The 15,953-nt window shown below is 34.6% G+C and overlaps 1 protein-coding gene across 4 annotated transcripts in view; it reads left to right on the forward strand.

Moving 5' to 3' along the window:
* The window catches only part of LOC118203708 (uncharacterized), a 72,337-nt gene that overhangs the window by 28,082 nt on the left and 28,302 nt on the right, over positions 1-15,953 (forward strand). For all 4 annotated transcript variants that reach the window (XM_085814310.1, XM_085814311.1, XM_085814309.1 and 1 more), the window contains one exon: positions 8,131-8,274. In XM_085814310.1, coding sequence (XP_085670436.1) covers positions 8,131-8,274 — 144 coding nt within the window. The remainder of the gene's footprint in view (positions 1-8,130; positions 8,275-15,953) is intronic.

Raw genomic sequence — 15,953 nt, forward strand, 5'->3', positions numbered from 1 at the left:
ATCATTGAAATCATAGAGTTTGTTAATAAAAAATTTGCATCTCCAGCATGCGAGACTGTTGCCACTTGGAAAAATGAATGTGGAAATTAGCATTTTCAGAGTTTTTAATTAATATATCAGCTGATTAAAGTCGTACAAAGATGAGAATGGTCAAAACGGCCTCTCACGAATTTTTGGAATCCAACAGTATTTCTTACAAAATTCAACTCCCTGTTATTCTGGAGGAGATAATGTTATAAACAAACAAAAACAGACAGATTTTAATAGTGTAGGTAAGATAAAAAGTATGTAATTCAAAATTATAATTTAAATTAGGGAAGCACTTCCGCAGAGAACCCGGTAAATGTAAACATCGCCAACTTTGGTGATAATAGTTCAAACCTGGTAACCCAGCGGATTTATCCTATTCGCTTGTTCGAAGTTTGCAACCATTCCTCTTGCGTTCATTTTGTTGAATTATCACTGTCGTTGTTCGCATTTGCAGATTTATATTATTCTTCTCTTATCTATTATTATGTTTTCTGAATTTTTTAACCACGAATAGATAGAAATATTTTCGTAGATAGATGCCGGTTCTCATTTCGGGATGAAAGGAAGAAAATACGGCGTGAGGGGTGAATGCATGCTAATTTGTAACACGACTGTTCACGTTGTGTTCTTAATTATTAACAGCTCTTAAGAACCATGAGGTTTCCAACCTCTAAAATAATTTGTTTCCGTAGGTCGCAAAAATGTGCATGTGCATTTTAAATAAGTAATGCTTTTATTTTTATTATTGGTTATTGTCATCTAAAATTATGAGAATAAATCAATTTTTATAGCTTAAAATTTTAACAAGATAATATATTGTTAATGCTTTTCTATCAATAACCTTTTAGAGGATGGCAGGTGTGACATTAATAGATGATTAATTTTTCTCGTTTATCACGTTTAACCGGTTAATTTCAGTATATTAATACTAATTTATATTTTTAAATGAATTTTTATTTCCGTTATATGCTAACTTGAATTTAATACAAATTTATTTTCGTATATCACGTTTAACCGGTTAGTTTTACATCTACATGCTTATTATCTGTGAATTTTTACTACCATATGCTTAATATAATATATTGTTTTGTCTGCTAACTTGAATTTACATGCACTAAAAATCTCGTTTAAAAAATATCACGTTTACGGCTCGGCTCATCATCGATGAACCCGCTAGCTTGGCGAGTAAAAATGCAACGGCGCCAACGTGTTCTTTCCCGAAGCGCCAACGGGTTCTCTGTGGATGAAAACCCTAAATTAGCAGTAGCCCCTTAATCCCTCATTTTTAATGTGTGTATTTCCCCTCTCTATTCCAAAAATAGTAATAATTATTTCTGGACTGCATTATCTATAGGTCAGTCCATAACATATGACTCACATAAAGCTGATGATGTTGGTTATTCAGAACTTAAACTGAAACATTTTCTTAATAAGCTGCCATATTCAATAACTGTAAGTTGCTTTTCATTATGGATCAGCATTCTATCTATCTAAGCCATCATACTTTTGCATTGGATCTGTATCTATGAAATGCACTATTTCTACGTTCTACGCCATCAATATTTCTAATAATCATTACAATTAAGATAAAAAAATATGTAGATCAGTATTGTAATTTAAATTAGAAATAGCCCTTATTAAAAATGAGGAATTTCTAATTTAGCCTAAATTAGAAATTCCTCATTTTTAATTGGGTCATGATGTAATAATATGTGTACGTGCTCTCTATTCCAAAAACAGTGGCAGTTCAATTATTTCAGGACTGCATCATTTCTAAATCAATCCGTATCATATGACTTGCATAATACTGATGACATACCTATTGAGAAATTAAACCAAAACTTTCTCTTAATAAGTTGCCATACTGGATAACTGCGTCGTTTGCTTCTTACTCTGTTCTCTTCGAGGCACTGCCTCGCTTTTTTCTATTGCAACAATACGAAAAATGTAAATATTCTTGAATAGGCATGATTGAGTGCCAAATGAATTATGGCCGGAAATGTCAACTGAAATAAACATGAATATAATTCTGCCTAAGCTACCAAGTTCCCTATTCATTACAGATTTCAACATCTCTGCAATTAAATTTTTACATAGTTGCATCCAATTCTACTGCTTTCATTACAGTGAATGTCTGTTTTGTTACATATATTATATATATATATATGTTATCACAAATTTTTATTTAAAAACAAAATTATCCCGAGTTATTCTGCCGCATTATGCTGCTGAAAATTAATCAGTATAGACAAAAAGTAAGAAATTATTATCTAGGGATGTTACATTTGCAAGGATCGTTGTAGAACAAAGGATTTGAGATGAAAGTTGGTCAAGATTCCATTAAACAAGAGATGAAAGCCATTTAAGAAAGATGGAAGCTGGTCAAGAATCCATTAAAGAAGAGATGAAGATTCAAGAAAAGATTGAAGTAGGTCAAGAGGAAATGAAAAGAGAAATTATCTTCATAATAGGAAATAAATTTAAGGCTATGGAAGGCAGAATAGATGCTGTCAAAAATAAAGTTGGATACTTTGAAGAGAGAGTTTCTGCTATGGGGTTACGAATTAAAGGAAGAGTTTCTGCTATCAGGTTGATGACAGGGTGTCTGCAGTAACCAAAGAAGTTGATAACCTAAAAGAAATTCCTAATGACAGCAGGCAGTAACACTGATGGTTTTAAATTTTTACCCATGCCTTCTCATCCCATCATTAAGCAATCCTCATATAATGGGAAGACTTCCTGGCAAGTATATAAGACACAATTTTCTATAGTGGCAAAAGCGAATGGATTCTGTCTGCAGTGGATATCCTTCAGACTGTTCCTGACAACCAGCTGCTAGACTTGGAAGCTCTATCCGGCACGATGGAGCAGCACTTTCAGAAGAAATGTTTAAAAGACTACAGCAGGCTTCAATAAAAATCCTGTCAACAAAAGCCCACGGAAACACTCCAGGAGCTTTCCACAGGCATTGAAAGGCCGTCTCTCCTCGCCTTTTTGGAGTGCCCGACAAAAGGGAAATCCTGTCCCTTCAGTACTTCATTGATGGGATCCGGAAATACAGAGGACTTTCAGATGTCAAGGACTTAAAAAGCACTCTGATGCATACCATAAAATTCAAGGCAGGCAACCAAGAAACTTGTAGACATCAGAGCTGCTTAAGTCCATATCAGTAGAGTTCTTTGCAATACGGCCACCAATACAGAAGCCTACTTTACCATCATCTGAAAATATTTGGCTTAACAACTAGAAGATAAACTCATCTGTACGCCATCCTGCATTACCCTCCAGACTATCCAGTAAGAAGCTAGACATCAACATTAGGTTTGCAAGTGCCGCCTACCATCACACGGCATATGTGGCACAGATTACAGATCCTTGCATATTCAGATTTGACTTTATAAGCAAATACGATTTTGCCTTGGACTTTATAAAAATAATGAACTGCATTCTGCCTCCGAGGCTACAGCCCTATTCGGACTTAATAATGGAGGAGTTAATCTGTCCACAAAACCATAGCTCAAGATGATACCACAGTACTGGCAAGAACAAAATATCTCCTTTCTGGATCTATAGCCAAAAACAGAAATTTTCAGTCCCTGCAATGGCCCAAGGGCAACTTGCATAAAAATATTGAAATGCGTTCCCACAACGGGAAAAATGGATGAGAGTAAGAAAAAGGGGAGCGGTAATTCAGCAAGCATCCCAAAGATTGGAATTTCACAGTTAAAAATCCCCAGGGAAGGACGCTACCATCGTATTACGAAGAAAAATACATAATAAATATATAAATGTGAGAGAAAAAAATGTTTTTCAATACAAAATATATGTGAACATATTTTTAAAAACAAACAAGAATGAAAATGCAATAAAAAGGTATCTATATAAACAAATCATATGCGAACAAAATAACTAGAAAAATCTAAGTTACAAAGTTATGGTCTCTCATTCTGTGCATTGTGAGAAAGAACTGTAACACCCTGAAAGGAGTACTAGTGACCTCAGCACTCGTCAACCTGTTGAGAACTGTTGTCCCAGTGAGAGTTGCCAATGTAGCTGACAAGGCAAGAGTTATTAGGAAAGATGAAGTGGTTGCAGAATGTACTCCAGTGATCAGTGTTAAATGAAACAGTAACTCTCCAGAATCCGTATCTTCAGAGAAAATGACATTGGAGTTAACTGTAGAATGTAAAATTAAGTGATGAACAGAGGAGTGCTGCTGACCATGTTGTTCAAGAATTTCAAGATTTATCTTCTGATGTGGGTCGAACCAATTTAACACAGCATAGAATTGATATCTGGGATCATCCACCAATCAAGCAACATCCAAGACGTCTACCAATTGCTGAACAGGAAGCGGTAAGAACACTTTTAAAGGACATGCAAGAAAGCAAATTCATTGAGCCTTCAGTAAGTCCATGAGCATCTCCCATCATCCTCATCAAAAAGAAAGATGGTTCAATCAGATTTTGTGTTGGTATCTCCGCTTAAATGAGGGTACGAAGAAAGACCGCTGCCCTCTTTCTAGAATTGACAATATTCTTGGACACCGTTTAGATTATGTGTTAGTGACATTCAAATGCCTCATGGAGACTGTGCTGAGAGGTCTTTCCTCTGAAGCTTGCCTCGTATACCTGGATGATCATTATTGTCTGGAAGAGTTTTGAAGAACATTTAGAAAAGTACTTCAGAAAGTGAAGGAAGCCAGTCTAAAGTTGAGTCCCACTAAATGCAAATTATTCAGACAAGAAGTGACTTACTTCAGACATATCATCTCTGCCAAAAGTGTGATTACAGATAGAGTGTCAGTAGTTGAAGAGTGGAGGCATCCCAAAAATGTACATCAGCTGAGAAGTTTCCTGGGTCTTTGCAACTACTATAGGAGATTTGTGAAGAACTTTTCACACATCGCAAGACCACTTCACAAGCTGACAGAAAGCAAGCAAAAGTTTCTGTGGACAAAAGAATGTGAGGATGTATTTAAAAACCTGAAGAAGGTTCTAACATCTGTTCCAATCGTAACACATATTTTGCTCGTCGTAGTTAAGGCCATAGGATATTTCCATCATTATCTCTGCAGCAGAAAATTCCTGCTCCACGTGGATCATACATCATTGACCTGGCTTTTAAATTTCAAGAATTTTTGAAGGCCAAATAGCCAGGTGGATACAGACTCCAGGAATATGACATCAATATCTGTCATCAGAAGGGATCATCACATGTAAACGCCTATGTGCCCTCTCTAGAAGACCCAGCCCCCAAAAGCTGCTCATATTGTTTCAAGGTCAAAGGGAAATACAAGCTGCTTAATCCGGTCGTATGTCATCAATATCGGCTGATCAACACTTATGAAGTGACAAAGAAGTCAGGAAAGACCAGCTGCAGGATGATGACAATGAACCCGTATAATTGACTTAATGGAGTCTTCAAACACAAAATCTACTTGACAGGACATTTCAATCTATAGTCCTACAGCAAAACAATACTGTGCTTTCTGGGACTCGCTCCATATTCGAAACAGTGTCTTGTACCAGAAATTTTAATTGGACCACTTTGGAATAATGAAGACTTTGCAGAGAGTTCAAGAGTTCTATTGGAGTAATGCAAAGGATGACGTACAAGAGTGGTGCCGATCTTACGATACCTGTGCTGGTCAGAAAGAACCAAAGAAATGCAATCAAGGGAAACTACATTACAATATAGGAATACCTTTTGGATGTATTGCCTTTAACATCCTGGGACCTCTGCCACGAACTGCTGATGGCAACAAATACATCCTTGTTGTCACTGGTTACTTCACCAAGTGGCCTGAAGTGTATCATCCTATTCCACATCAAGAGGCTGTCACGGTAGTAGATATAATGATACAGCACTGGATTTCCAGATTCAGAGTGCCTTTGCAGTTACATTCCAATAAAAAAAAAAATTAGTTCGGCTGTAATTAAAGAACTCCACAAGCTACTTGTCGTCGACAAAATCCAATCGACACTTTTACATCCCCAGTCAGACAGTATGGTAGAGAGGTTTAATTGAACCATCCTTAATAATCTCTCCCTGGTGGTTTCCAGATATGAAAAGGACAAGGACAAGACACTACCACTATTACTGACCTAATTGCAGTGCTGTCCATGAGACCACTTGCTATTTCCCATCCCATATGCTCTTTGGTTGAGACCTTCATCTTCTCTTGTTTGTCAATCTCTGGATGCACCTTCATTCCCTGAAGAGTACATCCAAGATGTCCAGGCATGGTTCAAATGATACATGATTTTGTGCAAGAGAGAAGATGAAGACCCGGTATGACACGAGATCTACAGGACATCGATTCAAGGAAGGAGACAAGGTTTGGTTGAGCAATCTGATTCGATGAAAAGGACTCTCCTGAACTAGTCACCTTGGGAGGTCGTTACACAGGCCGAACAACGTTGTAGTTCGGATCCGTAAGTCATCAAATTCTAAGCCTAAAGTCGTTCATTATAACAGGCTAGCTCCTTACCATGGCCAATATAGTGACATGTTCATGCAAAAGAAAAAAACATTTTGGTAATATTTAATAACAGACATTTGCAAATAAAGTTGAAAAGCATAAGTGTTAGAAAAAAAAAAAAAAAAGTGAGCCACTGCATTGGCATATTCTGTTATCAATAATTCGGCTCCACAAACACCTTTTGGCGTACAGCTCAAACTGAAACACTACCAAAGTTCACTGTCAAATTTACACCTACCGAATAACTTATAACCCTGATACTAAACTGGCAAATAATTATTTATTATTTTAAGCTTTCATCACCAAGTATTAATTCATGACATATTTCATCACTGAGTATTAACTTATGACAGCTTAGAAATATCTTGAGAAGCAATGCCTAAGATTTTTTTTTTTAAATACTAGTAACTGTATACCAAACAGCATTGTAATCTTTTATGTTGATATTAGAATTGGTATATTGGATATTGATGTTATTCATCTGTGATCACAGTGCCCAAATCATTAATCAACTAACAGATGGCGGAATCTAGTATGGTTCTAAATTCAGAAAATATCGCAACTGCTAGTGGAGAAAGTAGAGAGGTTTATGAGAACGAAAAAATTTCAACTGACGATTTAGTGGGAATTTCGACAAGGCAGTTGGAGGACTGGTAATTGAATAAAGAATAATATCTATCGTTAAAGATGAAGAGAAAGTGACAAAGCAATGTAAATAATTTGCATTTAGAGAAATATTTAATACAGTAAACATTTCTCTAAATGTAAATTATTTTAAGTTTCGATGGTTCGGCAAAACCATTGAAAATAGTCTTGTGAAAATTTGCAGATGTAACGCTGATTTTTTTTTTTTATTTGAATCCTAAATTAATACTTGTTCAGTGGGTTATTTTATCTTAAACAAATAAATATCAAAGTTTATTTATTTATGGTAAACTTTCATTCTTTTAAGTCATAAAGTCATAAATGCATCATTTAGAGAAATATTTAAAGTCATAAATGCATCATTATTTTGTAAACAACTATTCATACTTTTAATTTGATAATTTCTACATGTTATTTTACTAAATATAAACTGATGTCCTACAATTCTGGAATTGCAGACGAGTCTGATTCTCGGACTTTGTACTGTATTTACGATTTGTCTTTACCTGATTTTAGTGACTATAATTTTTCCTTCTAACTTACAAAGGTAGGACTGACTATGGAAAGAGTTCTAACTTTAAATTTTGTTCATTTTCTTATTTTGCTAAGTCAATTAATTTCCTAATAAATACACTAGAAGAATGGTAAATTAATAAATATTTGGGTAAAGCCATGCTGATACTTACCTTGAATGAAGTGAATCTGAAAATTTAACTTAAGAATTATGTGTATGTAGAGAGGAATGTTTGACACTATATAATACGAATTTTTTTATTGTAATTTTTGAGAGTTTTAATTTGTTTCATTGCACTTTATTTTTTAATTTATTCGTTCTCACTGGGAATAAATATTTAATGTAATGATTGATCAGAAAAAGAACACTATTTCCTTTTAATTTAAAAATTTTTAAACCTGTTTTATATTTTGGCAGCATCTGTTTATATTGATTTTGCAAATTTTATTATTTTTAGTTTGTTAATGCCTGTACGTCTTTATTCATATGAAAATGAGCCTGCTGATTTTGAATTCTACGAAGAGGAGTCTGATGAAGAAGAGTTTGTAGACTATGAATATGAGCTTACCGATGAAGAAGATATGGATACAGATGCTGATGAGTATGTTTTTTCCACAGTCGATTAGTGTTGGCATATTCTTTATTATATTGCCTCACCAGTGGCCCACACTACTAAATACTGACAGTTTGACCCAGTTTGGGTCAAAACCCATGGGGACAGGCCAATAAATACGAGCCAGCTTGTCTCAAATTGTCCTCCACCTCTTAGGCAGACAGCCCTTGTATCTTTCCCATATTCAAATAACCTAACCTACCTTTATCATATTATTTAATAATATGTTACTGCAGTTGGTTTATGTTTGAAAGGTTGCAAAAGATATTGTTTAAGCATTATTTAATGCACACAGTACAAGCTTAGCATACAGAATACAACTTATTTTTTTAAAACATTGTAATAGATGATGAAATCAGGCTTGTGTAGGCGCATAACATTCAAAACCAAAACATTTTATCTGGTGTATTGACAGTTTCATATTTTTCCAGAATTCGGTCAAAAAAATGTCACATTTTTTATTGCATTTTTTTGTTCATTTTGCATTTTTAAGTAAAGATATGTTATTAAAATTAACATTTCTAATATTTTTAAGCATTTATTACAATTTTCTTTAATGAAAATAATCAATTTTCCCTGCAAGTTGTTTTTTTCCCTACGTGAATGCAAAACAGGAAAGTTACATTTACAATTAAAATAGTACAATTACTTAACAGATATTTTCGATTGCAATTCAATTACATTTACTATTATGTTTTGATACAAAACATACCCTTCTTTTTTTAAAGATCTGATTTAATGTGATATATCTTAAAGCAAGGCGACAGGCACAGTCCAACATCACAGTCTGGGCAAAAATACATTGTCTCTTTTCGAATTCTTTTGCTGTTGTCATTTTTTTCAATGAACACACATAACACTGTCTTGCAGGTCTTAGTTTTTTTCTCTGTAGGTGGAATAACCTCTAAAAAATGTCTTTCTGTTAGTCTTAGTGGAGTTGGTAAATATCCAGGACGGCCTTTTCTTTCTTCTACTGCTTCATGCCTTTCAATAAGTCAATCGATAATTTCCAATCGAAACTGTAAATTCGTATCTTTACCACCGTGCTTTTTATACAAAACATAAGCGTTCCATAAACAGATGTCTAGAAGATAAACAAATATTTTTTTGTAGTATTTCTTTCCTCATTTCTTTATTACAGGATGATTACTTAGGTTCTGGTCCATTCGATCTACACCACCCATTGTGTTATTATACTCCATAACTACTGTAGGTTTTTGTTTAATTTCATTCATCGAAGTGGATACTTGAACCATTTCCGGATTATGTATTGTAGATATGAGAGACACTGCTTTTTTTTGTCCATCCATTTCATGATGCACGCTTTTCCCCTCTGGTAATCAAGCATTTGCCCCTTTTTGTCAACAATGCTTTAGGAACTTCCTTTCTTTGAAGTTTTAATGTTCCGTACATATCTGTACAGTAACTAATGAGGATATTTGCTATTTCAGGAGATGAATAAAAGTTTCAGTTGTCAAACAGTATCCTTTATCTAAAAGTGGTTGCATAAGTGTAAATAACTACCTACGAAGATTTTCTCAAATGTTTGTAACTTTCATCAAACACAGTTCCTTTTCCGGTGTATATTATCATAGACCATACATATCCAGACTTCGACTCACAAAGCATGTACAATTTTATTCTGGAGCGTGATCGCTTTAGAGGAATATACTGTTTCCAACTTAGCCTTCCTTTGAACAACATAAGACTCACGTCTATGGTAACATCACGTTCAGGGATGATCATTTCTTCAAAACGAGTTTTTAAATGCTCTAGCATAGGCATATTTTTGCTATTTTTGCATAGGCATATCAACAATGCTTTAGGAACTTCCTTTCTTTGAAGTTTTAATGTTCCGTACATATCTGTACAGTAACTAATGAGGATATTTGCTATTTCAGGAGATGAATAAAAGTTTCAGTTGTCAAACAGTATCCTTTATCTAAAAGTGGTTGCATAAGTGTAAATAACTACCTACGAAGATTTTCTCAAATGTTTGTAACTTTCATCAAACACAGTTCCTTTTCCGGTGTATATTATCATAGACCATACATATCCAGACTTCGACTCACAAAGCATGTACAATTTTATTCCGGAGCGTGATCGCTTTAGAGGAATATACTGTTTCCAACTTAGCCTTCCTTTGAACAACATAAGACTCACGTCTATGGTAACATCACGTTCAGGGATGATCATTTCTTCAAAACGAGTTTTTAAATGCTCTAGCATAGGCATATTTTTGCTAATTTTGGACACTCATGAGAATTTATGTCAAAATTGACATTATCCAAAAAATTCAAATGACTGTAAATTAATTGAAAGCGATGATATGACATCACTTTTGGAAAAAATGGCATGGATGTTGAATGCCTCTTGCTCTAATACTGCTCAACAACTGGCTTTTTTACGATACCTTACAGAATATTCAAAGCAAAAAATACATGTAATTCATCTTTCGATGTTGGTGTCCATTTTTTGCTCCTGGAATGTCTACGAAGTGTAATGTTTTTTTTTATGCATAGCTAAGCATATCTATTTGTTTCAAAAACAATCAGGTCAAGCAAATAATGGTCTATGAAAGCATCATAGTACTGAAGTTTACCTTTAGTCTCATCGATATCCAAGTTAATTTTTGGAATTCCAGTGAAAACAAATCTAGGAGGTGGATCCGAAGGATTATCACAACTAATTTCCAAAAATTGTCTTGCTTGACTGATTCCATCTGTACTACTATCAGAGTCACTACTATCCAGGTCATCTAGTAAACTTTCGCTACTATCATTTACAGATAATTCAGTTTCTGATTCCGAGTCACAGTTTGAATCACAAGAAATTAGCTCCATACACTCTGAATTATCCATTATTTAAAAGTAAAAATATATTAATCAACTCTTACATCAATAAAATTATCAGGGGGTTAGTAAAATATAACCAGAAAGCTATACACTGAAAGATAATATTCATCTTCTGATACAAAACCTGCGCTTTTGAACCGATCAGACTGCAAACTATCATTTACTGGACAACTATCGCCATCTATATGAATAACTTGTTACTAAAATTGGAAAAAATACGGCCGAAACAGTGCAAGCGAAATAGAAATCAGATTGCCCGTACACCGAACGGTCAAATCAGTAAAGGCCCAAAAGCGTACGGGCAAAACAGGGAAGGGGTTAAGTGATAGGGTAGTCTTCGAAATGTTTTGGTTCTGCACTTTATATAATATAGGACATAATGGCTGTACAAGCTGAATCCATTAAGATCACTTCTGTAATTGTAAATATAAGCAGGATCATTTAGTTTGAAAGATTTGTATCTTCATTTTTCATAAGTGACTGGCAGAGTCAGGGTCAGTAATCCTAAGAATGTGTTAGGTATGATGCTTATCTTGTCTTAACCATAAATTAGAACTATCTTTTGGTCCACATCTTGACACAATAAGTCTGATATAATTCTTGTCAATCTATATGTTGGTTAATGATGTTTTCAAACTTGTTTTTCTTAACAGTATTTAATTTAGCATACAAATTCTTGACTTGAACTTTTTTATACTTTTTTGAGGGATCTTGAGATTTAAATGATTGTCCTGTTCCCCATGAATAATTCAGAACTCTAATCATGATGTGACTGAGTTTTGGTCTAAAGTTAATTTTATGCTTCTTAAGATGTGACAAAAATTGCTACAGAAAATTCCAAGTTTGTGTCGACTACATAAGTAAGCTAAAGTGATTAATAAACATATATGATTGTGTTGATGTCATGATTAATATATGTTACTGGCTGCAACAGTTGTGCTGATAGAGCAGAATTAGTTTGTCACAGTTACTTAAATCATTATGCTGACATTGCACTGTGCGAGTGTTATTGGACACTAGTACTGTACCTGTTGAAGCCATTGAGCACATGTGTTTGGTTTTTGTGTGTATTTTTATTCAGAGCTATGCAGTAAGCATACTTATGTCACTCTAAAAAGAAAAAAAAAAGTTCTTCCAAAGTACAGCTAAAGTGGAGAAAGGTTCAAAATTTTCAGAAAATCGTGTATTGTCTTCTGTGTGCAATTTTGAGTTTTCATTAACTCGTGCAAGCCATGATGACTGAAGGTGAGATATGGAGTCTAATAAACATAAAGACTGCATTAAAAGTAAAATCTACTTCAAAAGCAGTGGCCTCATTTTTCTACCAAAAAAATATGGCAATTTTATTACGTATGCATGGTTTTCATTCTCATCATTTCTGGTGAAACTCAGTATTTCAGTTTCATGTGCTGACAATGCAGTTAAGTGCTTTTCGTCATTTCTGGTGGAACACAACATTCCATTTTCATGTCCTAAACATGATCATTGTTTCGATCAGTGTTTGCCAATTCTGTAATAGGGAAAAATTACATGCAGAAGGAGTAAAGCAACTGCTCTGGTTAAGTGCGTAGTAGATTGTACAAATAAGGAAACTGAGCATCATTACAAAACAAATCGCTTTCATTAGCTATGGATGGAGTTCAGATTACAATATAGGTTACGGTATGAACAGCATAAAGGGAATTAGTTGTATATTTCAGTAGAGAAATTCAGTCTTCTATACTTGCGTAAGGTTTTTTCCCCATTTTCTTCACATAGCTGCACAAAATGTGTAAAAACAGACTTAAATGTTGAATAGCTTTTAATTCATTTGTACACTGTAAAACTCTAAAACATAAAAAGTGACGCATCAGTGGGGTGTTGGGGCGCAATTGTACATGACCATATCTCACGATAACTTGGCAGCTAATGACTGACTAGCTGGAGCTCCAACGCATTACTACAGAGCATCCGTATGGTGCATAAAATAACAGGGCATTCCAATGATAAGCCATAATTTCCATGCCACTGTTCTGTCAACCTTACATAGGCTGTACTAATGCTTTGCAGACGGCTTTTCGAGCATTATGAGCAGATGTCACCATTTGAGAGAGGACGCAGTTGTATTAACGACAGCAAGTTGGTGAGATAGAAGGATCGCTAGACATTTGGACCAGAGCAATGTTACCATTTGTGACGATGTTGGTAGGAACAGGCGAACCATGTCTGTACAGAGCTTCAAAAAAGTAGCGATTGACTGAGAGTAACAACAAAATGCGAGGACAGTGTGATTTTCCAATCGGTGCTTATGAATGATCCAACAAGTAACCAGAACATCAGTGACTATTAAAAAGAAACTTGGTAAATGTGTGTTGAGATCATGGCACTGACTGCCCCTCACTGTTCCACACCGTCATGCGTGTGTGCTGTGGTGTGAGGTGCATTTGGCCTGGGATCTCACAGACTGAAAATAGAATTATATTCAGTCATAAGCCCCCAATGACCAGTGAAGATGTCTTTGGAGATGTTCAGAACAGCGGTGGCATACTTATTTGATTGTTGTTCTCCACAGAGCTTGACAGCCAGGAGTTATGGTATGGTTATTTCACTTGTTAGCTGGACCTCGGTGGTTGTCATTACATGACATCCTTACAGCATGGAATAAGAGATTCAGCATCCCATAGTGTTGCCATTCCTTTCACGTACCTCTGGACATATATTTCAATAGGTCTTTGTGTTTTTTCCACACTTCCATGGCAGGCATGGTTGCCAGATCTCTCTTTTCAGTGGAGTATGTCTGGGCTCTGATGAGCAAGCATCTAAGTTTTTTGATACCTTGCAATTCTATTTTATCAATAAATAGTATCGTTATTAAGTGTAGTATCAAGTTTTATTCGATGTACATATTGTAATGTATTTTGCAGTAATTGACAAAACAGATAAACTTCTTAATAAAACATAAATTTTATTTTTAGTTTACGGAGATAGATAACTTTTATACAATTCTTAAGTGGCAAAATTTTCATGCATCTACTAGCTGGTCAAACTTCCGAATTCCAATCTTAAAACAATTTCTTCTGTTGCTGAGCAACAGTTACATCATACAAGTATAGCATTGCCACTTCAATAATTAATATAGATATTTGTTAAATAACAAGATATTACAACCTCTGCCCCCTCCAGATGAATTTTAATTTATGTTTATATAAATTAAAGTTTACATTCCCCCCCCCCTAAACAACAATATCAGCACAATACCGAATTGAAACACAACAATAACATAATAATATACACTGAGGAAGAGAGGAAAGAACAAAGTTTTTTTTTTTTTTTTTTTTTATCTATATAGAGAAACAAATTATTTAATCAGGCCAGGGAATACGACTTAATGCGTCTACATTTTTATGGTTTTTACCATTTTAATGAACAACCGTGTAATTGTAGGGTTTTTGTACTAGTGCCCCATCTCATAAGTCGTGGATTTAGACTCGCATTATTTTTGAGCCAAACTAGGGGATTATGATCGGTCATGATGAGAAATTTAGTATGCACGTCTAAATAGCATTGCAGTTTCTTTACAGCAAATATTATGGCAGCGCATTCATTTTCTGTGGTATAGAGTACTTTTTTTCAGTTTTCTGTAAACTTCTTACTGAGGTATAATACTGGATGTTCATTGTCTCGTTCATCTTTCTGAGCTAAAATAACACCCATATCAGAGTTTGAAGCATCAGTTTGCAAAATAAATGCCTTTTTGAAATCAGGTGAATGTAATAGAGGCTTTTGTGGCAGTTTTACTTCTTCAACAACTTGCTCTGATCTGTTTAGTTTCTTTAAAAACTTCTCCTTGACTTGCCTCTCAACTGGAGAACTTGGCAATGCATCTAGAATTTTTTAACTGAGAATCGGCTAAACTTGTCAGTTCTTTCTTTTCAGATAGTTTTTGCTCATTGCGAGATGAACCTTTGTTCTTATCTGTTACTTGCATTCTCATTGAATATGGCAACTTTGAGTATCCTTTATCATGTCTATGCCTCTTTGCTTAGTTTTCTGACATGTGCTTAGATTCTGAACGTATTTTTAATTTCTCAGCTTTAGAAGCACCTTCATGAGTTCTTTTATAAGAAGTTCTTTGATCTGTGATCTGCTGCTAATAAACTGTCAAACACATCTTTACTTTCTGGGGAAGAAGGAACTGATGAACTTGTAGAGGAATAATCACACACATTATCCATTAAAGGTGAGTCAGCTTCTATATCAATAACTTCAGTTTTCATAAAAGGAGGTGAACGCTTAAGGCCCGTCTACACGTAGCGATTTCCTCGGCCGACTTATCTGATATGGCCAACAATATCTGAGATAGCTCGCCTGTCCACACTGAACGATTTTCTCATTAGCACAGTATTTTAAATATCAGTATCTTTACAGTATCTTTTCAACTTAAAATAGCTTTTCCTGCTGTTTTAAAAATGTTTTAGAAATTATGAGGGTTATTTAAAAAATCATATTAATTGAAAATAAATGAGAATTTATTGTTTTGTACATTCTCAAGATTAAAACAAGATATATTAGCTGAAAACTAAATGTATTAGTAACACACAGTGTTTTCTATAAATATTAAAGCTTTTTAAATTGTTTTTCACTTTCAGTTATTATGTGCCCTACATGATCTTTTTCTGTTTAAATTGAGGATGTAATAAAATTCATTTTGTACTCCTCAGTAATAAAAGCAATTTTTGTATCTATTACCTGTAAAATTTGCATTTCAAATTGTTTTCCCACAGTCTTTTCAGATATCACGTAAATCAATATTTATAATTCTAATGTCAATAT

The sequence above is a fragment of the Stegodyphus dumicola genome, chromosome 4 (assembly GCF_044657685.1).
Source record: "Stegodyphus dumicola isolate Sdum_Otavi_A_Nest chromosome 4, ASM4465768v1".
NCBI lineage: Eukaryota > Metazoa > Arthropoda > Arachnida > Araneae > Eresidae > Stegodyphus > Stegodyphus dumicola.